Source organism: Wolffia australiana, chromosome 1 (genome assembly GCF_029677425.1).
Source record: "Wolffia australiana isolate 7733 chromosome 1, ASM2967742v1".
Taxonomy (NCBI): domain Eukaryota; kingdom Viridiplantae; phylum Streptophyta; class Magnoliopsida; order Alismatales; family Araceae; genus Wolffia; species Wolffia australiana.
Genome location: NC_135835.1, coordinates 17,562,501 through 17,575,585, shown reverse-complemented (window position 1 = coordinate 17,575,585; position 13,085 = coordinate 17,562,501). Strand labels below are relative to the sequence as shown.

General features: G+C 50.3%; 1 protein-coding gene and 1 pseudogene across 1 annotated transcript; both read left to right on the top strand.

The window, feature by feature from the left end:
• Positions 1–4,490: 4,490 nt before the first annotated feature.
• LOC144709216 (uncharacterized) lies at positions 4,491–5,058 on the top strand. Its single transcript, XM_078582677.1, has one exon. It carries the CDS (start codon positions 4,577–4,579, stop codon positions 5,027–5,029), a length of 453 nt encoding a protein of 150 aa, XP_078438803.1. The 5' UTR covers positions 4,491–4,576; the 3' UTR covers positions 5,030–5,058.
• Positions 5,059–11,151: 6,093 nt separating this feature from the next.
• LOC144709208 (uncharacterized) lies at positions 11,152–12,197 on the top strand (annotated as a pseudogene).
• Positions 12,198–13,085: the final 888 nt, after the last annotated feature.

Here is a 13,085-nt window from a genome sequence, read left to right as displayed (position 1 = left end):
TCGTGATTTGGGACTCGTCGAGGGCTTCATAAAGGGAGCTGATTTTGACTTCTCACCGACATTTGTATCTTTAAACTTTTTAAGATTCGTCGAGGCAAAGCGGAACTCGCGTGTCTTAGGGCGTAAGATGTGCCTTTTCCTAGATTCGGGCCTAAGCCCGTGGCCAGCTGAGGGTGCATGAACCATTTCACAGCAACTTCCTGCCGTCACTTGTTGTGTCACGTAATCACCGGGCCCGTGAGATGGGACAGTTGTGCGATTACACAGGCGTGGCCTGATCGGATCCTCATTGGTGATCCCGTTTAGTAGTGGTGCGACCCGAGCGGCGTCCACATATCCCTTTTTAGATGCTGCAATGCGCGGCCAATGACCTAACGGCATCATCTTCGTCTGGCTGCCGATTATCCTAGCGAGGGTGCGATGCTGTGTTGGGTACCACGATCACCTTCGTAGGCTTGTTGATGCGTCGAGCTGAGTTGGTTTTGAGTCCGAGTCATGCGTCCATCCTGTCATGGTCAAAACACAACCGCCCATGGGCAAGCTGTTTTGTTGTCTAATGCCTGCGTCACACTCACGACAGTGACATGAATTGTCGGCGAAAGTTTTGGCGTAAAATGATCCATGGATTAAGTGGTAGATTGTTTCACGAACTCCCTTCACGAGGGCGACACTCTCTGGCGTGGCGTCACCCGCTCTTGCGGTGCGGGATGGCGTCGCTCATTATAGGAGGGGGAGCAAATACTTGAACCCGGTCCGGATGTTGCGTTGTCCTTGTGGAATATTTGCATGGATAGGGAGGTTCGAGATACGGGGTTGAGGACAAGTAATGATCTGAGTATAAGAGCCTGACCCGCCTCGGCTTATGATTAATCGTATCTTTGAGGTCCATTATACTGATCCTAACGGTGAATAACATTTTTAGAGTAATGCACAACACCGGGCTCAGTACATACCACGCGAGAAGTGGACTGTGAGGTTGCCTCTTAGGCCATAGACGGATTCCACATTTTGCCCATGTCCCAGCAAGTCCTTTTCTCAATCGTGCAGCCCCCACTTTCTATGACGTGAGCATTCCGGTCTAATCCCCCACATCGAATAGGGATGTCCAAAGGATGTAGAGAAGCGGCGTGCAAAGAATATCGTCAGACCTAACGCTTTTCACCAAAAAATTGAGTACAGTATGTGACGATGCATATCGTTATCAACCCGTCGTGGGTCCACTCTTCTTATTATGACACCCATTGACACGGTATAATTATGCGGTAAAGCCCAAATATACTACACCCATAGAGCACATAATGTGCTGTGGAAACTGAGTGAGAGATTTTATCTATCAGCGGATTGATGTCAGGTATAATACTAAAATAACGTGGTAGCATCATATCGAAGAAGATCTGTAGGAGCACAAAATAAGAAGCTATGCAGAAAGTCAAGACAGGAAGATCGAAAAGATCAAAAAGGACACAGTTGGGAGAAGAGCTACCAAAGGACACAGTTTGAGCGGCGAATCTGATATCGGCGTACTACATCCAGGGTGTGCGTACAATGTATATCGTAAACATCACGGGCCACATAAGTAAGCCAAGTGTAATATCAAGAATTAGATAAAGTGAAAGAGAAAAACTAGTTCTGCTCGAGAATGCCCACTGATCCATGTACCAACGTAACTAAGGCCGTCAGCGATTTCCTTGACTTTCTGCCCATCCGAAGTGATGTCTTCAAGTGAAAACGCACCCTTGGCTGTCGTAAAATGAAGATTGCATATCTTGGTTGATTTAATAAACATCCCGTTCATAACTGGAGAAGACAAGCTGTGTTGCATAATGAAACTTTGGGTTTGACAGGAAATGTTTTGAGATTCACTGACTCAGACAAATTTCAGGAAACACGTAATTTTGTATAACTTTTTGTCTGTCTTCTGCCCGGTATCTCTCTCTCTGGTAGTATCTCGGCCTCCCGATGATTCTCTACCCGCTCTCTCTCTCTCTCTTTTTGTCTGCTTCTCTACCCTCTGATTCTCTCTCTCTCTGTCGCTCTCTGTCTGTCTGTCTGTCTCTCTCTCTCTGTCTCTCACTCTCTTTTGCTCTCTCACTCTCTTTTGCTCTCTCTCTCTCTCTCCCTCTCTTTGGGGTTGTCTCTCCCGCCCGCTTTCATCACACGGGGTCTCTACGCCACTGACTCTGTCTCTCGGTCTCTCTCGCGCTCTGCCCCACGGGGTCTCTACCCCACAGACTGTGCCTCTCGCTCACTCTCTCGCTCTGCCCCGTTGACCCCATAGCTCTGTCTCTGTATATATTTTGATATATGTCTTTTGCTACTGCCCGTCTCTCTCACTCTCTTACTCTCTCTCTCTGTCTCTCTCTCCCTGTCCCCCTCTCTCTGTCTCTCTCTCTCTCTCTCTCTCTCTGTCTCTCTCTCTCTCTCGCTCTCTCTCTCTCTCTCTGTCTCTCTCTCTCTCTTTCTTTCTCTTGCTCTCTCTCTCTCTCTCTCTCTCTTTCTCTCTCCCACTGCATTGCCGTTTCTCTTTCCCCATCCGACTGTTCCCCGCCTTTTCTTACCCATTGACTCTGACTCTCTAACTCTCTCTCTCTCTCTCTCTCTTTCTTTCCTTCTCTCTCTCTCTTTCTTTCTTTCTCTCTTTCTTTCTTTCTCTCTTTCTTTCTTTCTTTCTCTCTTTCTTTCTTTCCCCGTCCGACTCTCCCCCGCCTTCTCTTACCCATTTACTCTGACTCGCTAACTCTCTCTTTCTCTCTCTCCCCCCCCCCCGCTTTCTCTCTCTCCCTCGTTGCCTTCCCACCAACTCCCTCTCACAAGACACACAAACTTTCTCTGTCTCTCACTCTTTCCCACTGTCTCCCGCTGTCTCTTTTTGTCCATCGTTTCTCGCGCTCCCCCGCTGTACCTTGCGCTTCGTTCCCTCGCTACTTCCCTGTTTGTTTTCTTATTCGTGTTTCCCTCCTTCTCCCTGGAGTACGTGTTCTTTTTATCGCATTGGCTGTACTCTCTTTGTGTCGCCGACGACACATTGCTATGTCTGCGTGGGCCTCTCTGTGAGCGCGTGTGTGTGTCTCCATCTGCTGTTTCTCTATGCCTCCCGCTCTCTTTCGTCCTTTCCCGCTCTCTTCTTCCCCTGACGCTCTTTCACCCTCTCGCTCTGTCACTCGCGTTCTCTCTTTTTCTCCTTCCCTATCTCCCTCCCCCTCTCTCTCTGTCCTATGGTGTCCGTTATTCCGCTGACTCACGTTCTCATTCTCCCTCCCTCTCCCTCTCTGTCGTATGCTGCCCGTAGTTTCCCTCAGTCACGTTCTCATTCTCCCTCTCTCTCTCTCTGTCCTATGCTGCCCGTCATTTCGCTCACTCACGTTCTCATTCTCCCTGGCTCTCTCTCTCTGTACTACGCTGCCCGTTATTTCGCTCACTCACGTTCTCATTCTCCCTCCCTTTCTCTGTCTATCTATCTATCTGTTTTTCTGTGTATGTCTCTCTCTCTCTCTCTCCCTGTTTCTGTGTGTGTGGCGCTTTGTCTCTCTCGGTCCGTTTCTCCATCATTTCCTGGTCTTCTCTCGGTCTCTCTATCGCTCTTTTCTCCGTGCGTCTCTCTTTCTCAGTTCCTCCGTCTCTCTTTCGTTGTGCGTCACTCATGGTCGCATGATCTCTCAACCTCTCCGTGAGTCTCCACCTATCTCTGCCTGCTACTGCCGCTCTGTGCGGAGATTCCGGCTCGTGCTGTCTCCTTCTCGCTCATCGCCCTTATCGCGGGCTCTCCCCGTTTCTTTCTCTCCCGGTGTCTACGTTCCGCTCCTTATCCTTCTCTTCCCGAGTCAAGTCCGGGTGTCATCGTCTATCACTCTCCTGCTCCGTTTACGAGCCTCTTTCGCTGACACTCCCGGTTTACGAGCCTCTTTCGCCGTTTACGCGTGGTAGTCTTTCCTTTCACGGTAGGATTACTCGGCGGGTTAGCAATTAAAACACATAGCTTCTTGTCTTTTCCATCCCGAGGATTAGTCGTTTCTAGTGAACGCCTTTACGCAATTTCGGGAAGCTCATTAAGTATCTGGACGTGGACTTATTCATGGCCAGGATGAAAATACGGCATCCGGTGGAGGGTACCCAGTCCGGAAGTGGCCGCCATCCACGTTGACCCGAGCAACTCGGGAGGAGGAACCCGATACGGGCCAGCTGTCCGTTGTGAAGGCCTCAACCTCGGCCGCCGTCGCTCCTCGGGAGGAGGAACCAAAAATTCGGACCGTGGGAGAGTGATGAACGATGACACCCGTGGGACGGTTTTTGACTGCGACAAACCACTTAAAGAGGCCACTCACTCTGCGTATTGCGTATTGCGCAGCCTGGGCGAGGATACGCTGTACTGGGTCGAGGTCTCCCGCGAATGAATGCGCCGGGGCGTTCCTTGGACTCCTACGGCAGAAGCGGCCGCGCGTATCATCTATAAATACCCTTTCCCGCGACTCTGGCTTGCACGCCGAGCCGCAGCAGATCTTCTTCAGCCGTCACTCGTAGGCCCTCTTCTCGCCATCTGCTGCGGGGATCCGTCTCAGGCGCAGTCAGCTTTCCTCCGATGGCCAAGAACACCATCGACGCCCACCGCGAGGGTGCCGAGATCTACACCGGGGACGAGCTGTGTCGCCAAAAGACCATCCAGCTTTTGGAGGAGCTGAACATGCCTCGCGGCCTCCTTCCCATCCAGGACGTTTATGAGATCGGCATTAACCGCCGCACCGGCTTTGTCTGGCTGCGCCAGAAGCAGGCGCTGAACTACACCTTTCGCAAGGCCGGGCGTCTTGTTTCCTTCGGCGCCGAGGTCACCGGCTTTGTGGAGGACCGCCGCATGCGGCAAGTGACGGGCGTCAAATCCAAGGAGCTTCTCATGTGGATCTCGCTGGGAGAGTTCTACGTGAATCCTAAGGACCACACCAAGATTACCTTCAGGACTCCGGCGGGTCTCTCGAAGACCTACCCCGCTTCAGCCTTCGAGCTGGAAGAGCAAGGAAACACGAGAGCTATTGTGTAGGCGGGCGTCCTGTTTCCTTCCCCGTACTACCCAATTGTCGCCAGATTAGCCGGGATCAGCCTCAAATCGGGGCTCATCCGGTGATTCATTGATTCATGCATTGAAAAGATAACGCACTCGTGATTTCCCCGCTCTTACGATCGCACGGTACGGCCCTCCGTTGCTCCTCTTTTGGATACAGCTAGAGAGCAGCTAGGAGTGGTATAAATTGAACATAAACAACTAAGTATGGCCTTTTCTGCATGAATGCTTAGGAGGTGCGGTAGGCCGTAAAATGTTACGAGGGCGCTACTCCTATATATCACTCGTGCAGTGCATAAGGAATAGGTCCAAAACTATTCATTACTTCTATTAGTCGTGGGCTTTAGGCGGGGTGTGATGGTCATTGGACCCGTACTCATACAACTATATTTAACTTTCCTTATAAAACGTACTCTCGCATAAAATGCACACCTCCCCCATCATTTTCCTCCCATGACACCGGGCTCTATGAAAGTACCGGGCGAAAGCTTGGTCGATCGAAGTACAAGTACGCCTCCACATGCGCCTTTTTCGTACAGCGTCCTTTTGTTGTATCCAACAGCACGCGATATTAGTCTCCTTATCTCGTTCCGCCTTAAAATTATGGGGATTATTCCCACGCGAAGCAAGCATAGCCCTATCCCGCAACCAGCTTGATCCCGTCGAGCCTTTGGTCAACGCGTTTAGCTGCCGGTATTGTGTCTTTCTTGTGCGACGACAGGCCGCGCGTGCGATTCCAAATCGGGGCCCTATCGCATTCGATCAACTTTCACTGCAGGAGTGACCACAGGAGAATGAATAGGAGGGGATTTTTTGCGTGCTACATAATAACAGATCGCGCGATTTTGTGTAGTGACAGAATCCGTCAATGGGACCTGCGTGCTGCAGAAAACAATGGGAATTGAGAGCCTGGGGTCAACGCGCTTTGGTGTTAGCTGCTTCTATTCTTACTGCATCTCTCTGATGATATGGTCGGCATTTTATCCGAATGTATGTTCGGATGACACAAAGGAGCAATCGAAGCGGGACAACGGGTTATTCCAATGCGTCTTACTCCCGAATCTGTTGCGATAAGTCAGACCCTCACACATCAAAGGTGCTCTGATTCGGTGAAGAGTGCACGCACTCTCTCATAGATTCAGGTAGAGAACGCCGTCCTTAATTATTTTGTGTTCATTTTATGCCACCCCCACCTTCAAGTTATGTTTATGCTACCGTGAAGACACTCGGGCTCTAGCGTGCGTTGAAGAAAAAAATAATGCTTCGTGGAAGATTGGAGCACAAACTCCATTACGCTTGTCCTGACTGTTTTACGGTGGAGTGCCATCATACGAACGAAGCACGGTCTGAGAGAACAATGACAGTGCCAGTTCCTAAGGCCGAATTTCTGGATAAGATTCATAAGCCAACTACTCCGAAATATGTGCAGAGGTATTGATTATTTCCACGAAAAAATAAGAGAAAGCATCGTGGACCCCTCCCCAGATCTCGTGTCACGTGTTTTATATAATTGAAACGTCATTTGCTGTAGTTGAAAGTAAAAAAAGGACAATTTGTGTTTCTCGGTTAAGTGACGGAAATTCCGTAGACTTCGGCACTGTCTCACCGGTTTATACTAACTTTGCACTGTGGTCATGTGGGGCATGAGATATTTTAAAATCAGGCTCATCGTGGTGTAAATCCGATGGAATGCCAGTGTTCCCTTGTTCTCCTGATTTTAAGGGTGACCTTTGCTATTTTATTCACGCACCGTTATTTTGTTGGCTTCACAAACTTATTTGTTCCGCAATTTGGGCACTGCGCTAAGGTCTGTGAAAGCTGACCGATAAGTTTCTGAAGGCATGCGCTATAGGACTCCTTATCGATACCCTATCTGTTCTTTTATCTATGTGTGATGTTTAAATATGTATGTTAATCAATCACAGTGACGCAATTTGTCTCCACCCCCTCTCTTCAAGGTTCTGCCTCTTCCTTTAGCCCGTTGGTTATTTTGACATGCCGGCCGTCGACGAAAGAGGCCTAAATAAAGCCAGTGTCGTGATTTCGGGACTCGTCGAGGGCTTCATAAAGGGGAGCTGATTTTGACTTCTCACCGACATTTGTATCTTTAAACTTTTTAAGATTCGTGAGGCAAAGCGGAACTTCGCGTGTCTTAGGGCGTAAGATGTGCCTTTTCCTAGATTCGGGCCTAAGCCCGTGGCCAGCTGAGGGTGCATGAACCATTTCACAGCAACTTCCTGCCGTCACTTGTTGTGTCCACGTAATCACGGGCCGTGAGATGGGACAGTTGTGCGATTACACAGGCGTGGCCTGATCGGATCCTCATTGGTGATCCGTTTAGTAGTGGTGCGACCGAGCGGCGTCCACATATCCCTTTTTAGATGCTGCAATGCGCGGCCAATGACCTAACGGCATCATCTTCGTCTGGCTGCGATTATCCTAGCGAGGGTGCGATGCTGTGTTGGGTACGATCACCTTCGTAGGCTTGTTGATGCGTCAGAGCTGAGTTGGTTTTGAGTCCGAGTCATGCGTCCATCCTGTCATGGTCAAACACAACCGCCCATGGGCAAGCTGTTTTGTTGTCTAATGCCTGCGTCACACTCACCGACAGTGACATGAATTGTCCCGGCGAAAGTTTTGGCGTAAAATGATCCATGGATTCGTGGTAGATTGTTTCACGAACTCCCTTCACGAGGGCGACACTCTCTGGCGTGGCGTCACCCGCTCTTGCGGTGCGGGATGGCGTCGCTCATTATAGGAGAGGAGCAAATACTTGAACCGGTCCGGATGTTGCGTTGTCCTTGTGGAATATTTGCATGGATAGGGAGGTTCGAGATACGGGGTTGAGGACAAGTAATGATCTGAGTATAAGAGCCTGACCGCCTCGGCTTATGATTAATCGTATCTTTGAGGTCCATTATACTGATCCTAACGGTGAATAACATTTTTAGAGTAATGCACAACACCGGGCTCAGTACATACCACGAGAAGTGGACTGTGAGGTTGCCTCTTAGGCCATGACGGATTCGACATTTTGCCCATGTCCCAGCAAGTCCTTTTCTCAATCGTGCAGCCCCACTTTCTATGGCGTGAGCATTCGGTCTAATCCCCACATCGAATAGGGATGTCCAAAGGATGTAGAAAGCGGCGTGCAAAGAATATCGTCAGACCTAACGCTTTTCACCAAAAAATTGAGTACAGTATGTGACGATGCATATCGTTATCAACCCCGTACGTAGGTCCACTCTTCTTATTATGACACCCATTGACACGGTATAATTATGCGGTAAAGCCCAAATATACTACACCCATAGAGCACATAATGTGCTGTGGAAACTGAGTGAGAGATTTTATCTATCAGCGCGGATTGATGTCAGGTATAATACTAAAATAACCGTGGTAGCATCATATCGAAGAAGATCTGTAGGAGCACAAAATAAGAAGCTATGCAGAAAGTCAAGACATGAAGATCGAAAAGATCAAAAAGGACACAGTTGGGAGAAGAGCTGCAAAGGACACAGTTTGGCGGCGAATCTGATATCGGCGTACTACATCCAGGGTGTGCGTACAATGTATATAAGTAAACATCACGGGCCACATAAGTAAGCCAAGTGTAATATCAAGAATTAGATAAAGTGAAAGAGAAAAACTAGTTGTGCTCGAGAATGCACCCACTGATCCATGTACCAACGTAACTAAGGCCGTCAGCGATTTCCTTGACTTTCTGCCCATCCGAAGTGATGTCTTCAAGTGAAAACGCACCCTTGGCTGTCGTAAAATGAAGATTGCATATCTTGGTTGATTTAATAAACATCCCGTTCATAACTGGAGAAGACAAGCTGTGTTGCATAATGAAACTTTGGGTTTGACAGGAAATGTTTTGAGATTCACTGACTCAGACAAATTTCAGGAAACACGTAATTTTGTATAACTTTTTGTCTGTCTTCTGCCCGGTATCTCTCTCTCTGGTAGTATCTCGGCCTCCCGATGATTCTCTACCCGCTCTCTCTCTCTCTCTTTTTGTCTGCTTCTCTACCCTCTGATTCTCTCTCTCTCTGTCGCTCTCTGTCTGTCTGTCTGTCTCTCTCTCTCTGTCTCTCACTCTCTTTTGCTCTCTCACTCTCTTTTGCTCTCTCTCTCTCTCTCCCTCTCTTTGGGGTTGTCTCTCCCGCTTTCATCACACGGGGTCTCTACGCCACTGACTCTGTCTCTCGGTCTCTCTCGCGCTCTGCCCCACGGGGTCTCTACCCCACAGACTGTGCCTCTCGCTCACTCTCTCGCTCTGCCCCGTTGACCCCATAGCTCTGTCTCTGTATATATTTTGATATATGTCTTTTGCTACTGCCCGTCTCTCTCACTCTCTTACTCTCTCTCTCTGTCTCTCTCTCCCTGTCCCCCTCTCTCTGTCTCTCTCTCTCTCTCTCTCTCTCTCTCTCTCTCTCTCTCTCTCGCTCTCTCTCTCTCTCTCTGTCTCTCTCTCTCTCTTTCTTTCTCTTGCTCTCTCTCTCTCTCTCTCTCTCTTTCTCTCTCCCACTGCATTGCCGTTTCTCTTTCCCCATCCGACTGTTCCCCGCCTTTTCTTACCCATTGACTCTGACTCTCTAACTCTCTCTCTCTCTCTCTCTCTTTCTTTCCTTCTCTCTCTCTCTTTCTTTCTTTCTCTCTTTCTTTCTTTCTCTCTTTCTTTCTTTCTTTCTCTCTTTCTTTCTTTCCCCGTCCGACTCTCCCCCGCCTTCTCTTACCCATTTACTCTGACTCGCTAACTCTCTCTTTCTCTCTCTCCCCCCCCCCCGCTTTCTCTCTCTCCCTCGTTGCCTTCCCACCAACTCCCTCTCACAAGACACACAAACTTTCTCTGTCTCTCACTCTTTCCCACTGTCTCCCGCTGTCTCTTTTTGTCCATCGTTTCTCGCGCTCCCCCGCTGTACCTTGCGCTTCGTTCCCTCGCTACTTCCCCTGTTTGTTTTCTTATTCGTGTTTCCCTCGCTTCTCCCTGGAGTACGTGTTCTTTTTTTATCGCATTGGCTGTACTCTCTTTGTGTCGCCGACGACACATTGCTATGTCTGCGTGGGCCTCTCTGTGAGCGCGTGTGTGTGTCTCCATCTGCTGTTTTCTCTATGCCTCCCGCTCTCTTTCGTCCTTTCCCGCTCTCTTCTTCCCCTGACGCTCTTTCACCCTCTCGCTCTGTCACTCGCGTTCTCTCTTTTTCTCCTTCCCTATCTCCCTCCCCCTCTCTCTCTGTCCTATGGTGTCCGTTATTCCGCTGACTCACGTTCTCATTCTCCCTCCCTCTCCCTCTCTGTCGTATGCTGCCCGTAGTTTCCCTCAGTCACGTTCTCATTCTCCCTCTCTCTCTCTCTCTGTCCTATGCTGCCCGTCATTTCGCTCACTCACGTTCTCATTCTCCCTGGCTCTCTCTCTCTGTACTACGCTGCCCGTTATTTCGCTCACTCACGTTCTCATTCTCCCTCCCTTTCTCTGTCTATCTATCTATCTGTTTTTCTGTGTATGTCTCTCTCTCTCTCTCTCTCCCTGTTTCTGTGTGTGTGGCGCTTTGTCTCTCTCGGTCCGTTTCTCCATCATTTCCTGGTCTTCTCTCGGTCTCTCTATCGCTCTTTTCTCCGTGCGTCTCTCTTTCTCGGTTCCTCCGTCTCTCTTTCGTTGTGCGTCACTCATGGTCGCATGATCTCTCAACCTCTCCGTGAGTCTCCACCTATCTCTGCCTGCTACTGCCGCTCTGTGCGGGAGATTCCGGCTCGTGCTGTCTCCTTCTCGCTCATCGCCCTTATCGCGGGCTCTCCCCGTTTCTTTCTCTCCCGGTGTCTACGTTCCGCTCCTTATCCTTCTCTTCCCGAGTCAAGTCCGGGTGTCATCGTCTATCACTCTCCCTGCTCCGTTTACGAGCCTCTTTCGCTGACACTCCCGGCCCGCTATGAACCTCTTTCGCTGAACCTTTTTCTCGGGCAAACGCGTGGTAGTCTTCCTTTCACGGTAGGATTACTCGGCGGGTTAGCAATTAAAACACATAGCTTCTTGTCTTTTCCATCCCGAGGATTAGTCGTTTCTAGTGAACGCCTTTACGCAATTTCGGGGAAGCTCATTAAGTATCTGGACGTGGACTTATTCATGGCCAGGATGAAAATACGGCATCCGGTGGAGGGGTACCCAGTCCGGAAGTGGCCGCCATCCACGTTGACCCGAGCAACTCGGGAGGAGGAACCCGATACGGGCCAGCTGTCCGTTGTGAAGGCCTCAACCTCGGCCGCCGTCGCTCCTCGGGAGGAGGAACCAAAAATTCGGACCGTGGGAGAGTGATAGACGATGACACCCGTGGGACGGTTTTTTGACTGCGACAAACCACTTAAAGAGGCCACTCACTCTGCGTATTGCGTATTGCGCAGCCTGGGCGAGGATACGCTGTACTGGGTCGAGGTCTCCCGCGAATGAATGCGCCGGGGCGTTCCCCTTGGACTCCTACGGCAGAAGCGGCCGCGCGTATCATCTATAAATACCCTTTCCCGCGACTCTGGCTTGCACGCCGAGCCCGCAGCAGATCTTCTTCAGCCGTCACTCGTAGGCCCTCTTCTCGCCATCTGCTGCGGGGATCCGTCTCAGGCGCAGTCAGCTTTCCTCCGATGGCCAAGAACACCATCGACGCCCACCGCGAGGGTGCCGAGATCTACACCGGGGACGAGCTGTGTCGCCAAAAGACCATCCAGCTTTTGGAGGAGCTGAACATGCCTCGCGGCCTCCTTCCCATCCAGGACGTTTATGAGATCGGCATTAACCGCCGCACCGGCTTTGTCTGGCTGCGCCAGAAGCAGGCGCTGAACTACACCTTTCGCAAGGCCGGGCGTCTTGTTTCCTTCGGCGCCGAGGTCACCGGCTTTGTGGAGGACCGCCGCATGCGGCAAGTGACGGGCGTCAAATCCAAGGAGCTTCTCATGTGGATCTCGCTGGGAGAGTTCTACGTGAATCCTAAGGACCACACCAAGATTACCTTCAGGACTCCGGCGGGTCTCTCGAAGACCTACCCGCTTCAGCCTTCGAGCTGGAAGAGCAAGGAAACACGAGAGCTATTGTGTAGGCGGGCGTCCTGTTTCCTTCCCCGTACTACCCAATTGTCGCCAGATTAGCCGGGATCAGCCTCAAATCAGGGCTCATCCCGGTGATTCATTGATTCATGCATTGAAAGATAACGCACTCGTGATTTCCCGCTCTTACGATCGCACGGTACGGCCCCTCCGTTGCTCCTCTTTTGGATACAGCTAGAGAGCAGCTAGGAGTGGTATAAATTGAACATAAACAACTAAGTATGGCCTTTTCTGCATGAATGCTTAGGAGGTGCGGTAGGCCGTAAAATGTTACGAGGCGCTACTCCTATATATCACTCGTGCAGTGCATAAGGAATAGGTCCAAAACTATTCATTACTTCTATTAGTCGTGGGCTTTAGGCGGGGGTGTGATGGTCATTGGACCCGTACTCATACAACTATATTTAACTTTCCTTATAAAACGTACTCTCGCATAAAATGCACACCTCCCCCATCATTTTCCTCCCATGACACCGGGCTCTATGAAAGTACCGGGCGAAAGCTTGGTCGATCGAAGTACAAGTACGCCTCCACATGCGCCTTTTCGTACAGCGTCCTTTTGTTGTATCCAACAGCACGCGATATTAGTCTCCTTATCTCGTTCCGCCTTAAAATTATGGGGATTATTCCCACGCGAAGCAAGCATAGCCCTATCCGCAACCAGCTTGATCCCGTCGAGCCTTTGGTCAGCAGCGTTTAGCTGCGGTATTGTGTCTTTCTTGTGCGACGACAGGCGCGCGTGCGATTCCAAATCGGGGCCCTATCGCATTCGATCAACTTTCACTGCAGGAGTGACCACAGGAGAATGAATAGGAGGGGATTTTTTGCGTGCTACATAATAACAGATCGCGCGATTTTGTGTAGTGACAGAATCCGTCAATGGGACCTGCGTGCTGCAGAAAACAATGGGAATTGAGCCTGGGGTCAGCGGCGCTTTGGT

Coding starts and splice junctions, on each gene's coding strand:
- LOC144709216 (XM_078582677.1), top strand. CDS start 4,577: ATGGCCAAGAACACCATCGACGCCCACCGCGAGGGTGCCGAGATCTAC.